This window comes from Lactuca virosa, chromosome 4 (genome assembly GCF_052849685.1).
Source record: "Lactuca virosa cultivar CGN04683 chromosome 4, Lactuca_virosa_CGN04683_v6, whole genome shotgun sequence".
NCBI classification, from domain to species: domain Eukaryota; kingdom Viridiplantae; phylum Streptophyta; class Magnoliopsida; order Asterales; family Asteraceae; genus Lactuca; species Lactuca virosa.
In genome coordinates this window covers 128179567-128203361 of record NC_136429.1, presented here as the reverse complement: position 1 = coordinate 128203361, position 23795 = coordinate 128179567, and the positions used below count along the sequence as shown (strand labels likewise).

General features: G+C 37.8%; 1 protein-coding gene across 1 annotated transcript; it reads right to left on the bottom strand.

Annotated features, from left to right (window-relative positions):
- Window positions 1-19895: 19895 nt before the first annotated feature.
- LOC145107364 (putative galacturonosyltransferase 4) lies at window positions 19896-23525 on the bottom strand. Its single transcript, XM_079044234.1, has 9 exons — window positions 23165-23525; window positions 23041-23075; window positions 22911-22952; window positions 22712-22826; window positions 22399-22538; window positions 21748-21989; window positions 21281-21638; window positions 20607-21182; window positions 19896-20459 (listed from the first exon to the last, which is right to left on the bottom strand). Exons 1-9 carry the CDS (start codon window positions 23277-23279, stop codon window positions 20184-20186), a joined length of 1899 nt encoding a protein of 632 aa, XP_078900360.1. The 5' UTR covers window positions 23280-23525; the 3' UTR covers window positions 19896-20183.
- Window positions 23526-23795: the final 270 nt, after the last annotated feature.

Here is a 23795-nt window from a genome sequence, read left to right as displayed (position 1 = left end):
TGAAACCACGACGTTGCCAAGGAAGGTCCACTACGTGGTGGCGTGCTGCAACACATCTGTTTTGACTAGACTTGGCCACGGTGCGACCAAGGACTCGCCACGGTGATCGTTGACCAATTTGAACTTGGGTCAAACTTGAAGGATTTGGTTGTAGTTTGAGGTTGATCCTTTATTGGTGTTAGACTGTTCGCATGTCTTATCAGTACAAGGAGTTGACACTGTAGTTGTGCTTCTTCGATTTTGCGATTCAGGTGAGTCTTCTCACTATATCAACTATGACATTGTATATCCTTTGTATGATAGGATAGAGGTATTGTTAGAGTACAAGTATTCTAGTTGAATAAGATAACTCCTTGTTATATATGTGTGGCATAAGACACTTGGTGTCATGGTATGCTAGACTGGTACGGTCTTACATGTGGATTGTATTATATTGTTAGGTATCATGATTGGTTAGGGTGATGATAGTATTGATTGATCGTTGAGTGGATACCCTAGGGGTCGTATGTAGTTTAAATTATATAGCCCGAAAAATCTTAGTCTAAAGCTTTATTGCATGGTTCTTGTCTGATTTATCGCTATCGGGTAGAACCATCTGTTTGATTGTCTTTCTGATCCTTGACTACATATGACTATGTATTTATAAGGCTGTCATCAGTATTAGCATCGACCCAGGTATAGATATTGTTTCGGCTATAGGTCGATGATCGCAAGGTGGCTGAGAGATGGTAGTAATTGACGGTTGAGAGTCAGTAGTAGTGGTGGCTGAGATCCAGTAGTAGTCTGTCACACCCCCAAACCATGATGGCGGAAACGTCTGGGGGTGGATGACTTCATAAATCATATCACAACAATATGTATAACAACGATAAAAGCAAAACATAACCATCATAAATATAATTGAAAGAGTTACATTGTTGTAAGAGTTGTATGTTTCAAAACCAATTACAATATGATGATAAAAAGATTTGTTTAACCCCTTAGTGTCCCATCCTCAAAAGCTTGTAGTTACCTGTTTTAATTAATTCCTGAGAATACAAGTAGTTTTGAAAAGTGTCAACAATTAAGTTGGTGAGTTCATAAGAGTTTGTATGAAGAATTGTAAGCCTTTCCTTGTAAAATGATAGTGTTTGTTTCCAGAAAATCCAATATTTTCCTTAAAAATGAGTTGTCGTCTTAGAAACCCTAAGACCGAAATGAATAAGTATTTCTATACTTAAAATAGTAATATGTAGTTTTAGTCTATATAAAGCCATTTGAAGGTATGTTTCCCCGTAAACTAAGTGTATCGTTTATTCCTCATGTGAGTTATTATAACCGTACTAAAACATAGATGGTCTCTTACGACGTTGTTCAGGCGTCGGAATGTTAGACATTTGTCACCCCAGACCTGCTGGTCTAGCTGTAGCAAGCAGCCTAGGTGCGGGATTGTCAGTCCCGTATAGATCTATACACAAGTATTACCAGTGGCGGACCTTAGTGGGGCATTTGGGGTCCCGGGCCACTGCTCAATTTCCGGCACGCAGTGTAAATTTTTTTTTTTTTTTGGTTTTATCTATTAGGTGCACCCGCTTGAAGTACGAGGGACACCCCTACTAAAACAGTCTGCGTCCGCCACTGAGTATCACGTTCTCTTACGAGAGATTCTAGTTATAATACATGACTTTTGTAGGTACTCTGGTAGGTACGATGAAGACTTTGTTTCACAAAAATTGATTCAACGCGTTTACGTTTTGATGTACTGAAAAGCTTTGTATGTATAATTATCACTTTTCCATGATAATAAATAGTATAAAATAATTATATAAATCTTTATATAATTATCCGTCTTGTTCAAAAATGTTACAATAGTGTTAATGTCTCATAAACTATACCTATTATAGTTTATTATAATATTTCATTTGTACCTATATATATATATATATATATATATATATATATATATATATATATATATATATATATATATATATATACTCTAATAAATAAAGGTTTTTTTGCCACTTGTCACATTCTCATTTAATTTCCCAAATGTCATTTTGTGGTTATTTTGAATTAATTTTTTTTCCACATGTCATTTTATAAATTTTCTATTTGTTTAAATTTCATATAATATTTTAATGTTATAATTGCAATAAATATGGTAATAAATAGATATCAATGTCATCAATGAACTTACCTTTTAATTTAAAAATTTTCAAAATTAAAGCTCATTATTTTATTTATTTATTTATTAAAATTATTTGTTTAAATTTAAAAGATAAAAAACATTTCCATTATAATAATTCATTATTTTTCTTATTTTCTTATAAATTCAAAATTCTTAAATATTTAGACATTTATATTAACTTTTTTTAAATTAAGCCATGTAATAAATGAGTCTCACAACTACTATATATATATATATATATATATATATATATATATATATATATATATATATATATATAGAGAGAGAGAGAGAGAGGCTAACATGCTTAGATATTCATGAATAATAATTATTTTACATCTAACACCAATAAGTGAGTCTTTAGTATGAAAATGTCAATTTTTCTAGTTTTTGACTTTTTACGTCACAAAACGGTAAATAATGAAATATAAACTATGTGAAACTTATTTTTACCTTTTTGTGATATTTAAGTGAAGTTAACTTTATACGTTTAAAACATCATATGTTTGGTCAAAACCCATAAAAATGGTACCATAACCTAGTTATGACCATTTTTGTTAGAAAACCCACTTTTACATAAAATGATAGATTTTTAAGTTTTCTTTTTGTAAAGCTAAATCTTTGGTATTTTTAACTAGTTTCAAGACATATGTTCCAAATAACATATTTTGGTTTATATCCCACAAAAATGGTGTAATAACTTGGTTATAACCATTTTTGCTAGAAAAGTCATATTATATTCATAAAAATCTTAGTTTTTATAGTTTTGTGTTTATAACTTTTTCTTAAGAACAAATAGCATGTTTATACTTGTTTTTCATAGTTTTATATTTTAAACAAACTTTTACATCTAAATGTTGATAATGCTAGGTAATAACATTATTTCATGTATTAGGCATCTTTTATAAAAATGATGGTGTTTTTATAAAAATAATATGATATAAAGGATGTATAAATATTTAATTTGAATTATAAAAATTCAAATTATTATAAAAATCATTATTATTAAAAATAATAATACGTTAAATGAAAGTTAGGTTGAATTTCTAAGTTCGTTTCGTTAAAATTTGGGTGTTTAGCCGGGTATAGAATTCGTCGCATCTTGGTGACGAATTCACTAAAATTTGTGTTTGCAGCCTTTTTGATGAATTTGTCATGTAGTATTAGATTTATGAACTCCACCACATTGTGTTACGAGTATTATTTATTCCCAAATAATATATAGTTGAATTATCGAGTTGTTACATTACTAACCCTATTTTGGGTTTATATTCGATAATTGGCAATCCCGAGAGGTACTTTGTATTATAATTTGTAAGTTGTACATTAGGAACATTAGGAAACATCGCGTAAATCCTAAAATCCTAATAATAGTTGAGTTGACTTGTTGACTTTGTTTGATCCAAAAATTGACACTTGCAACACTTAACATAATAATCATGCTCCCACTAACATGATAATTATTAGCATAACACTTATACTCCCACTAGCTTTGACATGTACCCAAAAATCATCTGGACTTCTAGAAATCAATACTTTATTGACTTTCTTACCAAAGTTCAGATTTCTGATACGAGATGCTTTGATAATACTTTATCAAAATCATACACCTTTTCTTAGATAGCTCACATGTGTGTATAAACAATTTTAGAACTATGAAAAGGGATGCCGTAATCATAGTCTCATTTGTTTAGACATTTGCCATTTCTCACAAGTCCATGTTAGTGTGCCGGTTAACCACACACGCTCCACTAACGACTTTGAAAATGCAAATATTACAACTACTATCTACTTAAAATCTACTTAGTGAAAGCGTTTCCTCACCATCATTTTCATGAATCGGAGAGAAACCTTATGACACTTAGATTTTTATGGTGTATGTGTTCCTATCCATGTAAATTTGTCATAACCATAATCACAAGACAAGGTAAGTGACAAATCCAAACTCATATGGACTGAACTTGTTTAATCTTAATTTCTTGCCTCCTGGCAGCTCAAGGGCCTATTATTGCTTCCAGGTTGTTATGCAAACAATTGAGAACTCATAGAACTCACAAGCATAGTCAACTTTTAACTGGAATAGACATAGAAACAAGAATATGTCAACACGATGGGCTATAAACCTCAAGTCGTGTTCTAGTGATAAACAACAGGTATTATTCTTGATTAGTTCTTGAAACTTTTCAAGATCTTTAAGACTCCCACTGACCTCTTGACATAAAAGATTCTCTTGTCAAGAACCATTCCTTGACAAAGCAAATATTCAAGAGTTAGTGCGGATTCTTATCAAGACGAACACTTCACAATTGGCCTTAGTTGGTCTTTATTTTATCCAAAACATCACAACTTACCAATTTCAAATGTACAAGAGTAAGAAAACATTTTACTCTACATTCGACAGGTGTTTTAAACCTTTCTTAAGGTTATGTCACTCGAGTTACAATCTTGGAGTATTACTCTAAGACTCGTTTTTGGAACGAAGTATGATTTATCTTTTGATTTTAACCATTTCAACAATCCACGATTCCTCTTCTTAGCCAAACAAATGCACTAAGATGTCCTTACAGAATCAATTGTGATATGGTTTCATAATCACTAAGATAATCATAAAACAAGATACTCAAGTACTCTCCCATTGAAACATCCCAAAAATACAGTCTGAAAATTTCGTTTTAAATCAGTAATAAAACCATAGTCATCATACGTCATAGAAAAATCACAACAATGTATCTCAGAATAATATAACAATTGTCATGTATATCAGAGTATAAACATCCCAGGTTGAACAAATGGTGTGTGCACTGCAATCTTCCCGAGCTCCTCTTTTGAAAACTGAGTACCTAAAACCAAAACTGAAAACTGTAAGCACGAAGCTTAGTGAGTCTCCCCAAACTACCACATACCATACACTAACACATATTGGGCCTTGCCCACTGCATCGGGCTCCGCCCGACATCGGACCGAAGTCCGGACTAACTTGGGCCCCGCCCACTGCATCGGGCCCCGCCCGACATCGGATCGAAGTCCGGAATAACTTGGGCCCCGCCCACTTCATCGGGCCCCGCCCGGCATCAGACCAAAGTCCGGAATAACTTGGGCCCCCCACTGCATCAGACCGAAGTCTGAAATGTATTGAGCATAACAAAACATAAACATATAACATAATCAAATATACTGCATCGGGCTTGCCCGACATCGGACCGAAGCCCGGAACATATGACACATAACACAAACATGCATGAGTCACAAAGACATCAAGCATAAATAACTACTTCTCGGGATTTCCCCGGCATCGGACTGAAGTCCGGAACACATAACATATAACATGTAAGCTAAATCACTGCATCGGGCCCCACCCGACATCGGACCGAAGTCCGAAAACATACAATCTGCATCAGGCTAACCCCGGTATCCTACACTACTAAACGGGCCGACATTGGTGTCTTAGACCCGTTCCTACTGAAGGGAAACTCACCTCACACTGCTGAAGTCCCGCTGACCAAACCATAGCTGTTGGATGACACATTCTCAATCTGTCAATATCAAAATAACACCCAATTAATAATTGGGTTCCAACTCATAACCATAAGTCCATACTTGGGTAAAAGACTACTTTACCCCTATCTTAGATTGACTCAATCCCAAGGCCCAATCCAAAGGCCCAAAAGTCTAATAATGGACCAAAGCCCAACTATGGCCCAATTTTCTAAATTGGGCCCAACCTCCACATGGTTTTGCCTTATGGCCCAATCATTCATTCTTGGTCCAACACTTGACATTCTCATGGTCCAACATCTCATAATCATCAAGGCTCAAACTATGGCCTTTCTGTTGGAGATAGTGTCTAAGTCCATAACTATATTTGGTATGTACTTGACCCGACCCGGCATGGTCCATTTGGGTTGCACTTCACCCAAACAATTTACGGATAATCTTTTGAGAATAGTATAAGTCATGATTTATTAATATATTATAAGTTCTAATATATTAATATAAAATCATATTATTTAATTAGTGTTGATCTATAATTAATTTAGAATTAACTTAGAGATCAAAAGTATGACTAATTAAATATGGGCTCTTGTATTTATATAGTGTGGGCTAATGCTTATTTGGAATGGGCTAGGCTTGCATGGAAAGTCCATGGATACTCCATGGAGCTTTAACGCATGGATCTCATGGAAATGAAAAGACATGGGTATTAGGGTTTACATGGATGTAACCCTAATTCACCACACTATATAAAGGAGGCTTTGGTTCTTGAAATCGCATGAGTTGTGGTGAGTAAAGTAAGAGGGCCGATTTCAAGAAGGTGATTACTATTCTCTCAAAGTTCCAAGTTTGTGGTGATTTGTGATTTCCATTTGAGGCATCCACACTATTGGTGCTAGGCACTAAAACTCCAAGCAATCAACTACAACTACAAGGTAAGTAATTCTACTAGCTTTATTTGATTCAAGTTCCCCATGCCATGCTAGATAGGATAAGAACCTTGGAAAAATAATTATTTGCATGTATCATAGTCAAACATAGATCCAAGGTTTCTAGGGTTGCATGTACACCATATGAGTGTTAAAATGCTCAAAACCCATCACTTTCTATGGCCCAATTTTCCAAATTGGGCCCAAACCCTCACATGGGTCTTACCCTAGGCCCATTAAATTATTCTAGCCCAATTGCTTGTTCTTGGATGGCCCATTATCATCCCAATCATCAAAGCCCAATAGAAAGCCCAACTCAAGGTCCAAGTGAAACTAGGGTTTCACATAAAATGACAATTAGGGTTAAGTGTTTCTCACTTAACCCTTTAAGGACTTAATCCATTAAGTCCATCTCTCTACTAGATAAATCATATGGTGTAGTTGGGCTTAATACACAATCCAATCCCCAAGGCCCAAAAGTCAGTCCAAATAAGTCTAAGGCCCAATTACTCACAATTCGGGTTTTCTAAACCCTAATTAGGGTTTCCACCCAACCATGGCCCAATAGGCCCAAAATTAATCTTTAAGCCCATTAGGGTTTTGCTAAGTCCATTAGGGTTTTGCTAGTGGCGCACCACCCACTACCACCTCGGGTAGTGGTGGTCAATGGCAGCTCACGGCGGCGGCCACCACCTTACGGTGGTGGTTATGGTTCTTTTTCATTATTATTCTACTAATTATAATTACAAGCTTTTAATCCACAAATAAACACACACACTAACTACTCTAACACACACACACACACACACACACACACACAGCCACCCTAGTGGTGGCCGGTGGTGGCACGTGGCGGCAGCCACCACCTCATGATGGTGGTGGTGGTTGTTCTAGGTTTTCCGGCCAAATAACCCATCTAAATTTATACACACACTACTCCGATTTGCTCAAAAGGTTCAGCCACCCACCTGGAGGCTCGCGGTGGCGGCAGCGGCTGGTTCACGATGGCAGCCACCACCTCATGGTGGTGGCGGTGGTTCCTTTGGCTTCCAACACGCAGCAACACAACACACACACGAGCATACAACTCTCGAACCGGTAACACTTCATATTCAACGGAAACAGCAGCAGCAACGTCATCGGAAGGTGATGGCGGCGGCAGGTCGCGGTTAACGGCGGAACAGAAGGAAAGGCGAAGAGGGTGGCGACGGCGATGGCAAGCCACGACGGCAGCAGTCGCGGCGGGAGAAGGAGGCGCTAGGTCGCATCCCCGTAGGCGTTTGAAGTAGCAACGGCGCCAGGGAGGCTGACGGCACCCTCCGGCAGCAACATCGTTGGCTGGGACGGCAGCGACACAAGCCCCCGACGTCGCTCTTCGGTTCTTCTCAACTCCCCTAGCGGTAATCTGTGGCGACATTGGGCTGGAGATGGTGGCGGCAGCAGGCTCGTGGTGGTGGTCGGCGACCTCAACAGAGGCGTTGCGGCGCCGGAGGTTGGGAGGGCAAATAGTGGCGGCTGAATGCATTCCTAGGGTTAGGGTTTCTAATACACTAAATATATATGGAGGCTGGATGAGGCGTACCCGCGTTCCATCAAACTTCTGCCCATTTTAACAAAATCGGCCCCTCCCCACCAGATCTTTTTCATTTTAAACCCAAATGTTACCTTTTAGCCCCTGTTTCCATAAAATCTTCTCAACCTAATCCTATACTTACCATTCAGCCCTTAGCTTCCAACATCTCTTCAAATTAAGTCCCAAAAATTACCATTTAGTCCCTGCCTTCATAAATACTTACAAAACTAATCCGGAACTTACACTTTTAACCTCCAACTTCTAAAATCGTGACAATTAACCCTTGAAACCATCACCTTACTACATCATTATTATTTATTGATTTTTGGATCACTACACATTCATAAATTTATTAAACGGGGCGTTACACCCATCCTTTCAGATTGGAGAAACTTTTATCTTTTTGCCTAATTTGATTCTTCTCATTCGTTCTGCCTTGCATTGAAAATTTTCCAATGTTTCAGAATTACACTTAAACTTGTAAGCATAACCATATTTACTAAACTTTAGTAAATCATAACGAATAGTCTTGTCATTCCTTGTGGTGGACTTGACCAGCGCACAACCAAGTGTACCAATACCTTTAGTCCTTCACCTGACTCACATTTACATGTGAACAAGGAATTAGTCTTAATTTCCCAAAGATGAAAATTCTCATTCATCATTCAATACAAGTTGCATGATTCCAAGTTTCTATCCAACTGTAACTTGGGTGATGAGAATCTTTCATTATTTGGTAAATTATGACACTACCACAAATGAAAGAATCAAATCCATTTTCCAATATTGCTATCAATGGAATCATATAAACAACAATTTTCCACTAATTCCATTGTAAGGATACTTAAAATAAATAAATCAAAACTTTTATTCTATTTTAAAACTTGCGGAAAAAACCTTTATCTTTACAACGCAAAAACATATGAAAAAAACATGTTGTTATCTATTCCTAAGCAATATATATCATAACTCTTAAGCAACAACTCAAAATTCTGATCATCGAACCATGCGATCGAAATCCATCTCTTCGCGATCAGAATGAGCTTACTCTTTCTTTAAGCTTACTTACCTTTCCTTGATCCTTTAAAACATCAAAATGTAATTACATTACATCATGTATTAAGAATCTCCAAACAGGAACTTAATAGAGCTAGATAGTGGACTTTACCTGAAGTAGAGTCAAACTTCTTGACTTTACTATCTTTTAGATATCTCAGGTAGTCAGGGCAGCTTCGCTTCCAATGCCCCTTCTCTTGGAAAAAGAAACATATGGACTCTTTGGTAATGGTACACGAGACTATCTCAGAATTAGTCTTTCTCTTTACCATGGGGTCAAACGACTTGACCATGGCCGATCCCTTTCCATTGGGAAGAGAAAGCTTTTCTGGACTTCTAATGTTACCTTTGTAAATGTCCATGGAAGTTTGGGAAGTGGATCTTCAAATCAAATTTTCTTTACCAGTGTTCCAAATCATTGCTGATTCAGCAGCAATAAGCAAATAGGTAAGATCGATAAGGGTCATGTCGTGATCTGTCATCAGGAAGTGACTAAAGAACCCAGTCAACAGCCAACTTCCTTGAGACTTCGACACCCTACTCTCCCGGCTTGTCAATATGTGACTTTATCTCCAATATGTGAGCACATATAGACTTTGCTTGCCAATAGGGATTGAGTGACTTTGAACTTGTGGGTCAGGGAAAATTATTGGAGGAGGTGGAAGAAGAGAAGTATGATTTCCAGTCCCATTAATGCACAACAAAGGGATTAATCTTTCACCTTCATCGCCATGTGGGATATCATATTCATTAAGAAAATTGTTCCTAAATATTTGGGAAGACCATAGTTGTCATAACTAGACATCTATGAGGGAGAAATTCAAGTCTAGTTGATTTAAGTCCTTAATATAACACCCAATTTGAAATATTAAGGCTAGGACCCAACACAATATTTTATAACTTGGAAGAGGGATGCTGTAACCCAAGCTACAAATATTTGAAGGAAGGTAAATGACAATTTATCAATTTCCACCATGAAAAACGAAAAAGAAATTTAGGTCTTAAATGGATTAAAACTCCTAGATCCTGTGAGATTCATTGAACTTTTCAATGGCATGTTTAAATCTCGATTGTGCCCTCTCAAGTTTGTGATTGGAATGCCGAGGATCACAAACAAGGTGTGAATAACCATGCAAATTAACTTGGTACCCTTAACTTTATCACCTAATCGATGTGCCGGTTACCCATACGCGTTCCACCGATCTATGATAAACATTAAGTCACCCTTTGACACACTTACTAGTCCATGTTAGTGTGCCGGTTAACCACACACGCTCCACTAACGACTTGGTAAGGTACAAAGTGTAATTTCATGGGTAAGCACCAAATTCACATTTTCCTAAGTAACTAAGATTTTGAATTTATAAGTGTTTAGTTACTTTGTATTTATCATTATACTTTTAATTAAATTATAGTCCTTGTCCTACCCGTTCGACTAACGACCCTCCACCAGTCAAGGAAGTGGTGGGTGAGAGTGGACACCTATTAAACTGTCATTTTATAGGCAGTAACCTTATACCCCCTTATAGACTGGCTTCGTGAATGAGGCCTACTAACGGTAAGACTGACTTTATCTTATACATATATATAATTATTAGACTTTCAATAATATAATAGTATAAGGGTTAAATTTTAAACTTTTAAAATCCTAGGGGTTTTTGGAATTAAAGTATTAATGTGTGTGAGACTTTACAAATTCCAAAACTTGAGGGCAAGTTTTGAAACTATTCAAAACCTTTCATATTCATAACATATGAGTTTAATATGGTTTTTATTGGCAAGACTCTTGAAAATCCATAACTTGAGGACAAGTTATGGACCTTATAAAACAATTTATGGGAAAAGACTCTTCAAGTTTCTATAACCTATGGCTTTAATAACTCTTTTTAAAGAAAAACTTTTGGTTTTCCATAACTTGAGGACAAGTTATGGAATCCATTAAAGGCCATTTAGATCATCTAATAAACATACAAACATGTCAAGAAAAATAATGATCTAGATTAAACTCATATGAACAAGACAATTCATATCAAACAATTTTCATGTAATTAGCCTAACCATCAAACTAATACAAAACATGAAACTTTTGACAATTATCTTTTGAATTGGATTAGAATGATCATTACCACATCAAAAACAGGTTTATAAGTTCAAAAACAGCTTAGGGTAATGATTCTAGTCCAATTCCAGCCTTAAAAGTCGAAAATCTGCACTCAGGGCCTCCTACTCGCCGAGTGTATGAACCTACTCGATGAGTAGGTGATTTTAGTCTTGGACTCGAAGGGTCCACACTCCAGAAGCCCAGAAATTCGATTTTTACAGCATTGCATCAAGTATAATTGAAAACCAAGCGTAGTATCTGATACCACTGATGGGTTTTGAGCATTCTAACACTCCTAAGGTGTTCATGCAACCCTAAATACCTTGGATCTATGTTTTCTATTATACATGCAAACTTGAAGTTTCCAAGGTATTACCCTAACTAGCATATAATCATATGTATTTTCATAACAAAAACTATATAGAATCATACGTTTCTCCCAGTTGAAGGTCACTCCTTTCTGAGTCAAGGTATTGAGTGGCTTTGCGATCTTGGAAAATTTTTGTATGAACCTCTTGTAGTAGCCAGCAAGGCCTAAGAACTAGCGGATTTCCGTCGGTGTCCTTGGCGTTTCCTAGTTTTCAATTGCTTTGATTTTGGAGGGATCCACATGTATCCCTTCCTCGCTGACCACGTGTCCTAAGAAGTCCACCTTTCGAATCCATAATTCGTATTTCGAAAACTTCGCATACAACTTCTCCATCCTTAATGTCTCCAAGACTTGTTGTAGGTGTTGACTATTCTCTTCCTTACTTCGTGAATAGATTAGTATGTCATCGATGAATATTATCACGAATTTATCTAAGTAAGGTCGACATACACGGTTCATTAGGTCCATGAACATTGCGGGCGCATTAGTCAATCCTAAGGGCATCACCGTGAACTCATAGTGACCGTAGCAAGTTCTAAACACCGTTTTAGGGATATCTTCCTCCTGGAATTGCAGTTGATGGTACCCCGACCTTAGATCAATTTTTGAGAAGTAGCTCGATCCTTGCAGTTGGTCGAAAAGGTCGTCGATTCGGGGTAGGGGATATCGGTTTTTGATGGTGAGTTTGTTCAACTCCCGGTAGTCAATGCACATACAAAATGATACGTCTTTCTTCTTTACGAACAAGACTGGTGCTCCCCAAGGTGGGAAGCTTGGTCTGATGAACCCTTTACTTAGTAGTTCATTCAGCTGACTGGACAATTCCTGCATTTCGGCCAGGGCCAATCGATATGGTGATTTGGCTATGGGGGTGGCTCTAGGAATCAAGTCAATTCTGAATTCGAATTGTCGCATGGGTGGTACTCCCGGAAGGTCTTCTGGGAATACATTGGGAAAGTTAGAGACCTCTGGAATATCCTTGATGTCCTTAACTTCTCTCTTCTCATCAACAACGTGAGCTAGGAACTCGGGGTACTTCTTGTGCAGGTATTTCCAAGCCTTGATGCAAGAGACGATTCAGAGTTTTGTGTCGGCTTTGTCACCGTAGATGACAAGGGTTTCGTTACTCGGTAGGTAAAGGCGGACGACCTTTTCGTAACACATGATATCAGCATGGTGATGACTTAACTAATCCATGCCAATGATAATGTCAAAGCTCCTTATTGTAACCGACACTAGGTCGATTTGGAAGAAATGGTTGTTTAGAGTTAGGGTGCATCCTATGTATATGTCGTTTGTGGTTTCAATATTCCCTTTAGTGTTTGAGGTTTTTGTTTGAGGAAATTTTCAAACTTATGACTCACGAAACTCCTATCTGCACCGCTATCGAAAAGTATGCATGCATATGTGTTATTGAGGAGAAACGTATCGGTAACCATCGCGGGGTCTTTCATCGCCTCCTCGTGTCCCATTTCTAGGACATTTCCCATGCCTCCAACATTTCTGTTATTGGCTTTTGGGCACTCTCTCTTGAAATGCCCTGTTTCCCCGCATCCGTAGCATCCTTGGCTCACCCTGATATTTGTGGCATGGGGGTCCTGTTGAGCTGGCGCCCTACAGGAACGGGTGGTATGCCCTTTTTTGTTACAGCTGTTGCAATGTATTTCCCGACAAGCTCCATTGTGGTGGAGGTTGCACTTGCTGCATTTGGGTAGGCTCCCAGCATATTGTTTTGTTGGTGTTGGGGCGGAAGGGACAGTTCCGACGTGGACTGCCACAATTTGGTGTCTCTTTGCGGGCTCTTACGTTTGTTGGCCCTTCTTCTTGTTCCAGAAATTCCTTTTGTTGTCTCCCCCTTTTTCTTGTTCGGGGGTGGGTGTCATAGTGCCCTGGTGGACTCCATGATCAACGAGTCTTTGCGCCAGGCGTTTGGCACTGTCAAATGTGGATGGGTTTGCAGTTATCACCATTCCTTGAATCTGGGGGGATAGTTCCTAGATATAACGTTCCACCTTTTTGCTTTCCGAGGTGACCATCTCGGGATATAGCACCGCCAAGTCGTTGAGCCTGGCAGTATAGGCTGTTATATCGGAGCCAGTCATCGTGAGGTTCCAGAGTTCCTGCTCCATCTTCTGAACTTCGCCCCTCGGGCAGTATTATTCTAGCATCATGATTTTTAAATCCTCCCAACTCATAGAGTTGGCCACAGGGAGGGTTAGTGATTTGACGTGGCCATTCCACCAAGAGAGGGCCCCGTCAGCGAATGTGAAAGGCGCGAACTTGACCTTGCTTTCTCCCGGGTACGAACATATTTTGAACACCGATTCCATCTTCTCGAACCATATTTCGAACACCAAGGTGGGAACTTTACGTGTCCAAGTAGTGTTAGGGGTTTAGATATGAAGTTGTAAGCTTTAGTTTGGTGTATGGATGGGTTTAGGACCAAGTTCTAGCTCCCAAGGAATTAGGGTTTGAGCTAAACCCTTTAAGAAGTGGTATTAATGGGTAAAGTCAGAAACTTTACCCTTAAAAGGACATTTTCAGGGTTTATGTGAAGTATGAAGCTTGGATCTGAAGTGTAGGGGCTTAATTCATTAAGATAGCCCAAACAGACAGGGGAACTCGGCGAGTCCAGTAAGGGACTCGATGAGTCGATTCGGGTTGTCCCGATTGTACGATAGGTAGAACTCGACGAGTCTGCGAAGGGACTCGACGAGTTGACTCGGTTGACCACGAGTCTGAGTAGTACATGAATTCGCCGAGTTAGGATATAACTCGACGAGTTGGGTTGACTGGGAGTTGACATTGACTTTGACTTTGACCAGGATGTTGACTTTGACCAGGGGTAAAATGGTTATTTTACCCTAAAAAGGATTATCAGATTTTGATTAAGTGTTATTGTGAAATTGATAGTCGGGGAGTCGTTGGAGCAGCCGTCAGAGATTCCTCACACGAGATTTCACAGCTAGCATTTGAGGTGAGTTTCCTCCAGTAGGAACGGGTCTAAGGCACCAAGGCTGGTCCGTTTAGTTAGTAGTAGTTCCGGACTACGGTTCGATGCCGGGCGGGGCCCGATGTAGGTTTATATGCTTTTCCAGATTTCGATCCGATGCCGAGGCGGTCCCGAGGAATGCTTGTATGCTTGATGTCTTTGTGATTCTTTCCTGTGCTTGTACTTGTATGTTTCCGGACTTTGGTCTAATGTCGGGGCGGTGTCGAGGAATGTTAGTATGTTACTGGATTGCGGTCCGATGTCGGGCGGGGCCCGAGGAATGTTTAAGTGTTAATGTTATATGCTTAGTTTTATATGTATTATTGATTATGCTCGTATGTATTCTGAGATATGCTCGATGTCGGGCGGGGCCCGATGCTGGGAAAGCCGATGCCGAGCTTGACTTGATGTAGCAAGGGCGGGACCCAAGATATGCCTATGTGATATGTGTATGGTATGTGGTAGTTGGGGAGACTCACTAAGCTTCGTGCTTACAATTTTCAGTTTTGGTTTCAGGTACTGCCGGTAGAAAGGGGAAGAGCTCGGGATGACTGCAGTGCACACACCATTATGTTTATGGCCTAGGATATTTATTCTGATATTTTGACAGATGTTTTGATATGATATACTATTACTTATGTTTTGATGTGATGGTTTTGATAACTATGGTTTTATTTATTATTTAAAAATGAAATTTTTGGTCATGATTTTTGGGATGTTTCATGTCAGGAAGTCAAGTGTGTGTTTCAGCATTTTAGGCACAATTATAGGATTTGGGATCGGTTGAAATTCACAATCAAGATGTTTTGGGTAGTTATTATGCATGGTTTAGTGTTGTTCCTAGTTAGTGACTAGGGATGGGTACGATGAATGGATAATCATCAGTCTTAGGGTCTGGTTTCGGAAGTTTATACTGATGGGTTCCCGGTTTCGGGGAGTATATTGATGGAGTTGGTTTGTGGTTGTAGTTGTGAGACTTTCCGGTTTTAGTGGTTTTCTCTGGAAGTTGGATCTTGCAGTTAGGGAGCAAAAGATAGTCGTTGTGGCTGAGTATTTTCAAGTTATTGGGTTGTTTGTTGGCAGTTGTAGGTTTACGAGTAGTCTCTCGATTTATTTATAAGATGACTTGATTACTAAGTGGTTAGAGGAAGCTTATGGAATATGTTGGTGTTATTTTCATAGATCCTAACCAAGACGGGTTTCGAGGACGAAATCTAGTTTAAGCGGGGGAGAGTTGTAACATCATGTTTCGAAAAGTTTCTTATTTTGGGATTGTGGACATTAAATGTATCAATTAAAGGAGTTGGGCTTCAAGGGAATAAGTTTTAGACCCTATTGTATGTTGATAATATTGGTTATATGATCTAAGCCCTTGGTTTGTGTTTTAGAGCCAAAGGGTAAAATGGGGAATGTTATATGTTCGGGTTCTTGCATGGATTATGGTTTTTATTTCGACATGTGTTAAGCCAAAATTAACTAGATATAAGTGTGGGGCTCGTCAATACCTTTCCGTGCATATAAAGATCGCCGAAAATGGAGTTGAAACGAAGAAGTTATGGTTGTTTGAAGTTGAGGTGGATTTGGATGAAAATCGTTGCCACGGAGTGGGGATCTGAGCCCACGGTGTGGCAGTCACCACGGCATGGCGAAGCGTGGCCACGATAGCGCGATCAGTCAGGACCAAGCCCATGATTTTTAGGGTTTTCAACATATTCAAGCATAAGGTTCCAACTTTTTGGTCATTTTATCAGCCTTCATCACCTCTAGAACCCCTTGGGAGAAACTCTAGCCTCCACTTCAAGATTTGAGCTCCTACCCTATCCTCTCTCTCCTCTTTTGGATGTTTTTTATGTTATTTTGATGAATTTAAAAGATCAAGAAGGTTCTTTTGGTTGCAAGGAATGATGCTCCAAGTTTAGATCCATCAAAGACACTACATTTCTGGACTATTGTAAGTATAAAGTTCCAATATTGCTATCTAGTTCTTTAGATCTTGTCATTTGGTGTTTTTGGAACTTTTGGTCCATTTTATGGGTGATCTTGGAGTTGAGTGGACTCCAACATCTTTTGATCATTTTGGAATGTTTCTTGGACCTCATGGACTAGGAAAGTTATGATCTTTTGCCTTCCTTTTTTAGCCATGTAAATTATCTTGGTCCTTTTGGCCTATTTGGTGTATTAACATTTAGATCTTGAATGATTGTGGAATTACTATGGATAAAGTTGGAAACTTTATCCCTCTATACATCTTGTTGATTCAGATCTGAAAGTAGGAGACTTGGACTTTATGGATTAAGTTGAGAAAGATGCATTTTTGGGTCCCTTTGAGACTTAAAGTCTAAATCTTTGTGGTTTGGATGGATAAAGTTAGAAACTTTATCCATTAAGACCTTGGAAAGAATCAGATCTGAGCTTTGGAGCTCTTGAAGTCAGAAGAAAATGGATTAAGCTCGTTTGAGCTGTTCAGACCAGTCCCCATGGTGTGGCCTTTGGTTGCCACGACATGGCGACTAGGGAATCAACGGCTATTTTGGCATTTTGTACCCACGACGTGGCCAAGGAAGGCCACGACGTAGAGGGCTATTGTTGGCCATATTGATCTTAGCTTTGACCGTTAACTTTTTGACCAGTTTGACTTTTGGTCAAACTTGGGTAGAATTGAGTATTTAACTAAGGATTTGTCTCAGTTTGGCTTTAGGAAGCTTGGTTGGTTGTTCTATTGTTGAGGTAGTTGTTGGGCTTTTATTGAACAATTTAGGTGAGTCTTCTCACTGTACTTGTGGGTCGAAGGCACCAATACCGGTCCACTGGATTGTGTTGTGTAGAATGTTAGCTGTCTTTATGACTCTTGCATGTATGTTCGGGTTGAAATACACCCTAAGGTTGGGCCCATTACTATATACTTGGGTTAATATATACCCCATGGTTGGGCCTATTATTGTATGTTTGGGTTGAAATATACCCTAGGGTTGGGCCCCAGGTTTAGGCACATTGATGTGCATTGGGTTGAAACATACCCTAGGGTTGGGCCCACTGAGTTGTATGGTATGTGGTATTTTGGGAAACTCACTAAGCTTTGTGCTTACGGTTTTGTGGTTTGAACATTTTCAGGTACTTCCAGTTTCATAAGGAAGAGTCCGACTTGATCGCACTGCATCCGCTGGAGATTTATTCCCCAATGATTGTTTATGATTTTACTATGATGTTTTGAGAATAGTTTTACTCTAATCATATTTTGGCAAAATGAATGAATGATTTTGACTTATTTAAAATGAAAATTTTACTTTGTATTTTTGGGACATTACAAAAATGAAAAAAAAAATTTCTATGATTTTTGGGATGTTACAACTTCCCTTTTACATGGACACTATCTGTTATTATCAATGGTCGTAAATTATATTTCAAAGTATGAATCTACAAATGATAGAGGTTATAGTAACTAATAATAACAAAAGTCGCTATAATGTGATGATAATTACATTATAGCTTACCACATAACCAAGGAAGACAAAGAAAAACTGAAACTTCAGTCAGCCATCTCAATATGTGTCAAAGTGAATCTTTGTATGTACCCTTCAGCAAATCGGGCGCATGGCCCTTCACACGCCATGCTTGAAGTAGGAAATGAGTAGGAAATGTGAGCGTTAAATTGGTTTTTCTTACATTGGGTGATTTATTCTTCCTAAATATTTTACTATGCTCTGTCATCGAATCTTTCAATATATGTCCCGAAGTATTCGATTTACAATGATTGGGATGGATTTGCGTTTTAGAACAAATGTGTTGATCCTCGAATACTCGAACCTCTTAAGTTGGTATCTTTAATTTTGATTAACCTAATATGTCATTCATAGTTTTCATAAACACATATGACCTCAAACTTGTTTTTGCATGACTTCAAGGTCCAATAGTGAACATTTTTTTAATGAATTTTAACATCAAAACTAACTAAAATGCTCCTTAAATCTGAAAACATTTGATGAAGTGAGGTGTGTGGTAGGCGCGTACAACATTGGTATTTTATTTATTGGGAAGATATTTGATCAACAAAACAATAAAATTATGAAATTAATGTATATCGCAAACCACTCGGAAAGGAAGGAAGTAATACTTAAAATTTAACAAACGACAATTTTCCTGAAAAGTACCAAACGACATATTTTTCTTTAAGTACCAAACAACAATATTCACAGTTACAAACGACATTATTACAAAAAAAAAAAAAAAAAAAAAAAAAGATAAACAATAAATAATTTAACAAGAGGTGGAAGAGGCTATTTTGCCGGATATACCTACATAGTTGATAGGGGAGTAGGTGGTCTAACAAGATGAATAGTTGGCCTTATAGCAAGGAAAATGTAGTCCGACAACAAGAGGAGTCGTCCAACACATAAGGGTGATGTGCACAGATGATTGCAAGAACAATGTGGACAAGTAGGATCCATAAAAGTAAGTGATAACCATTTTTGCAACAGTGAACTTTTTTTAAACGCCTTCTTATTGTACTCTTAGGAAGGGTTGAAATATGGAAAACAACGATGATTTATAGGCCTATAGGACGACACAACGCTGAGGGTAGAAATTTATTAGGTCTAGTTGAAGTAGTTGAATTACTAGAAGAAACGTGTATTGAAAGTAAAAGGTCCACTTATATCCTAGCAGCTACAAACTTACTTACCATTTTTAGTCAATTATAACCGGTCATTTAGAATCACATGTGTCTTAAACACAGGTTATATCAATCCTCACGAATAATAACTGCAGGTTGCAACTATATAACAAAGTCCTTAGCTTTAACTGTTGTATGGTGAAGGTGTAATATTAATTCCTCGTGAATATGAAATACAATGTGAGTTGAAAGCAAGTGTCCTTTAAAAGTCATATTGAGGACGATTGCATGAAAAATATTGCAATATTAATACCTCACGAACAACATAATCGCCACACCAAAGAGTTGTCGATATATTTTTGTCAGAGAAGCATATCAAAGAGTCTGCAAGACGAAAATCACACTGTATTGTCATTTTTTAAGTGGCTTATTATGATCATTTAAGCGAATAACAATATGGTAATGAGAATAAGTAATAATACAATACTATAATAACAGAAAATATAAAAGTAAATTACTAAACCTTGTATGCAGCCAATAAGAATATATATATATATATATATATATATATATATATATATATATATATATATATAAATGGTATACGGAAATACAACATACCCATCATCCTTTCTTAGGATCCACCAAAACAATTCAAGCCTAAAATGTTTATACTTTATACTAATACACACACGGAGCACAAACCTTCTAAAACCATCAATCTCTTGCTCATTTACAAGATACAACACAATAATGTATGGAGAACTATGGATGCCTTCAGTTTCTTCTACCCAGGGTTAGAACGAGGAAACATTTTCAACAATACACTTAACCACAACAAAAGAATATCTACTACTACATACATATACTTGCTTCTCCATTGTCTAATAATCAAGGGCTCATATTGCAATCCCTCATGTAAGCCTGATCATAGTCCAGAAACCGATTCCAATACCCTCGAAACTTTGGAATCCCTATTTCCAGCCACGGCTTCAGATTCCCGTTGTAGTGAATCACAGCAGCTTTTTCAATCTCCCTGTGGCTGACACTCGGGTTATACCCAAGCCCAAGTACATGCCATGTCCTCTCCAACGGGTATACCCGTTTCCAAAATGTTATCAAGCCAGGTGGCAGCGTCCCCAGCTTCCACAGTTGTCTCTCATTATTCTGCACCCAACCAAATCCAAATGTTACTACAACTTCAATCACATGATATATATATATATATATATATATATATATATATATATATATATATATATATATATATTTTCTTAGTTCTTGCTTATTGCAATTGATGAATCAAACACATACCAACTTTTGCCACGAGTGATAAACCTGAGTGATGTTTTGCTTCCTCCATTCCTCCAAATCAAATACATTCATTCCATACGCCCATCCACACGCACGTGGATTGAAATTTGTAGCAATCAGAGGATTTGAGAAGTTGAGGTATCGATCAAACCGGTGGAAGTTCTCCCCACATGTCTCAACAGCACCAATCACCTTCCCTTTCAAATCAATAGACCAAAGACCACTCAAATCCTTTTGCACCACAATATCATCATCCAAGAACACCACTTTACTAAGCTTTGGGAATATCTCCGCAAGGTAAAACCGAAGATGATTCATGATTGACAGATACTTTGGGTTTCTGAATTTCAGATTGGAATCGGACTCGGATTTTCGTGTTTTGAAATAATAATCGATCATGTTCTGTGAACCCAATTGCTTTAAGACAGGGCTGTAACTTGCATTCAGCCATGTGAATTCCTCGATGTTTTCAACTTGTATTGTGGCCTCGCCAGCTGGATTTGCAAGAAACCACATTCTCATTGCTGCGTAATTCAGCCTATCTGTCACAATGTGGAACACATGTTTTGAAGGATCCTGCTCCAAACAACATGCTTTCATGTTAATCATTGAGTCGATTTCAAGGAATAACCACATTGCTATTATAATTTATAGGTTAAAAAAAAATAATGTACCTTTGCATTGGAAACGGTTGAATTGACAACTACAGCAGTAGCCAACACATTATCCGAAAACAATGCATAGTGGAAGAGGTTGGGGTGATGTAGTTTTTCTTGATTTGGGAATTGTTGAGCAGAAGAATCAAGAGAATAGTATTCGGTTGAAAGGCGTAAGGGAAGACAATGGAGACCCTTTGGAACAGTTTTGGCAGTTAAATGAGTCAGAAACAAGGCCTGTTTCTTGTGGACCCGCAGCTGTTCTTCTGTAGAGTGAATAATGGCACGCAGTTTCTTTACAACAGCAGTGCAATCGTCCTGTATTTGCTTCCCTTTTGCCAGTGTCTGCTCCATTGCTTTCAGCTTCTCATTCGCACTAGATTCATACCCCCAAGATATAACGCAATTATATATTTAAATAAGGTTAAATGAAAGAAATAGCAACGTATTTTTGCATTTAGCCTTAGAATTTAAATTAGGCTTACTTCTTTGGTAGATCTGCATCCTTGGTTGCATCACCAAGTGCTCTTTGAAGTTCCTTCATACGTAACCGAAGTTCCTTAATAAATTGAGTATTTGTTCTTGTTGCTGAAAGGGAAAGGTAAACTCTTGCCCTAATCAACTGATCCTTCAGATACTTAACACGGGTATCTGTTAAAACATGTTCATCTGCTTTCTTGCTTTTGGTTTTTGCAGGTTCAATGGATTTTCCCTCTTTTTTGGTTTCCTAAAAGATTAGAAATCAACATGAACTAAGTCTAGATTTGAAACTGAAATTGCACTTGTCTATGTGAATTTGTCTTGGAATTATATGTGAATAGAATGTATAGTTTTAACTATACTTTAGACCTTATTTAATTATAATCAGATAGTTTTTAATTTACACATATAAGAATAATAGAGGATGGTTACAAGAGATATACATGGTATAAAAGCTGTATAAGGATAATAGAGGATGATGGGTATTCTTGATCATTTTATCAATACTTGCAAGTTACTAAACATATTTATGGTTTATAAAGTATACAGCTAATACCAATCTGAATACACAGCTAGACATGAGCACCTATTTAGATCACAAGATTCATGAAAGTGACAGCACAGCAACAATCCCAGATAAATTTTAAACAACTTACAGCTTCAGTGGATAACAATTTATGCTCAGACGCCTTCAACTTCTGGTTTTCAGTCGATTCATGTCTGTTGTCAGTGTGATCAGCTTCGTGAAATCCTTGTGTCACTTGCCTGATGACAATTGCGTCATGTTCATGCGATTCTGAAGTATGAGTGTTGAAAGTGTCTAAGTAAATCGTATGGTGGGGTGGATAAAAATCATAAAAGAATTGGAATTTCGTTGCGTGTTTTGTAAATTTGTTCGTGTAAACATAGATGATTGTAGCTTAAATTAGGGTTAGGGTTAGTGGTGAATGAAAAAGTAAGGAGAGAAACCTTCATTAAGCTGTCTAGTTTTCCTGGACCTTTCACCATCAAGAAGTTGAATAGATCTAGTCGATTTTCCCAAATAAACATCACTCGCTGTCTCTTCTTTTGCTGCAGATAACTCCTGAAAACATGAATTGAAGGATTGGAGAAATGAATACGCTTCCAAGTATCCGAATTTAGGAAGCGAATTGGTGATGTTACCTACCTGAGGAAGTAAATTTTGGGACCTGACATCACGATTCAGCGACTGAGGCAAAAATAAGTAAATTAAAAAGAAATTACAAACAATTGATTTCAGATCGATGAGATTGCAAAATGAGGAGCGAAGGACTTACAAGTGTTGAAGGTTCCGAAACGTATTCATCTATAGCTACAAGAAGAAGACAAAAACGGATTAGACAACACAGATTTGATGGTTTTATAGAAGAAGAGGATCTGAGAGGAAGAGAGGGGAATTACAAAAGGAAGAAAATGTAGCGAGTCTATCAGTGTAAAGAACAATGGGGGCAAGAACCGTTACAAAAAGCAACACTAGCACTGGTTTTCTCATCCATGTCTTCATACTCATCTTCATCTTCCCTCTTCCAGTAAAGAAAACAATAGAACCAAACTTCTATGCTGAACCCAATGAAACCCGAATAACCATTCTTCTATGTACGTATGAATTGGCTTGCAGGCACAGAAATTTTACGACCAGAATAGTGGAAGATATACAGAAGAAGAAACGAGCAAAAGGAAGAAGACGACCACGAGATACAGAATTTGTCGGCAATGGTGGATGTACCCTCCCTCGGATTAAATTTTCTCTTTCCCAATGCCAACGTTTATAACTTTATACCCAAAATATATCCAAATGTTTATTTTTGTTTAAAAAATTTCTTTCTTTACTTTTTCACATGTCCATTTTGCTCAATTGTTTAACAAGTTCTTGTTCTTATTTCACTTTCGTCCCTTTTCTCTTTCTTACGAACTTTCTAAGTGAAAATAATCCTTCAAGATTATTTTATTTATTTTATTGTTGGTTGTTTCCAAGTTCCTAAACTTGTGAATCACAATGCCCGAATCACAATGCCCCAATAACAATACGTGG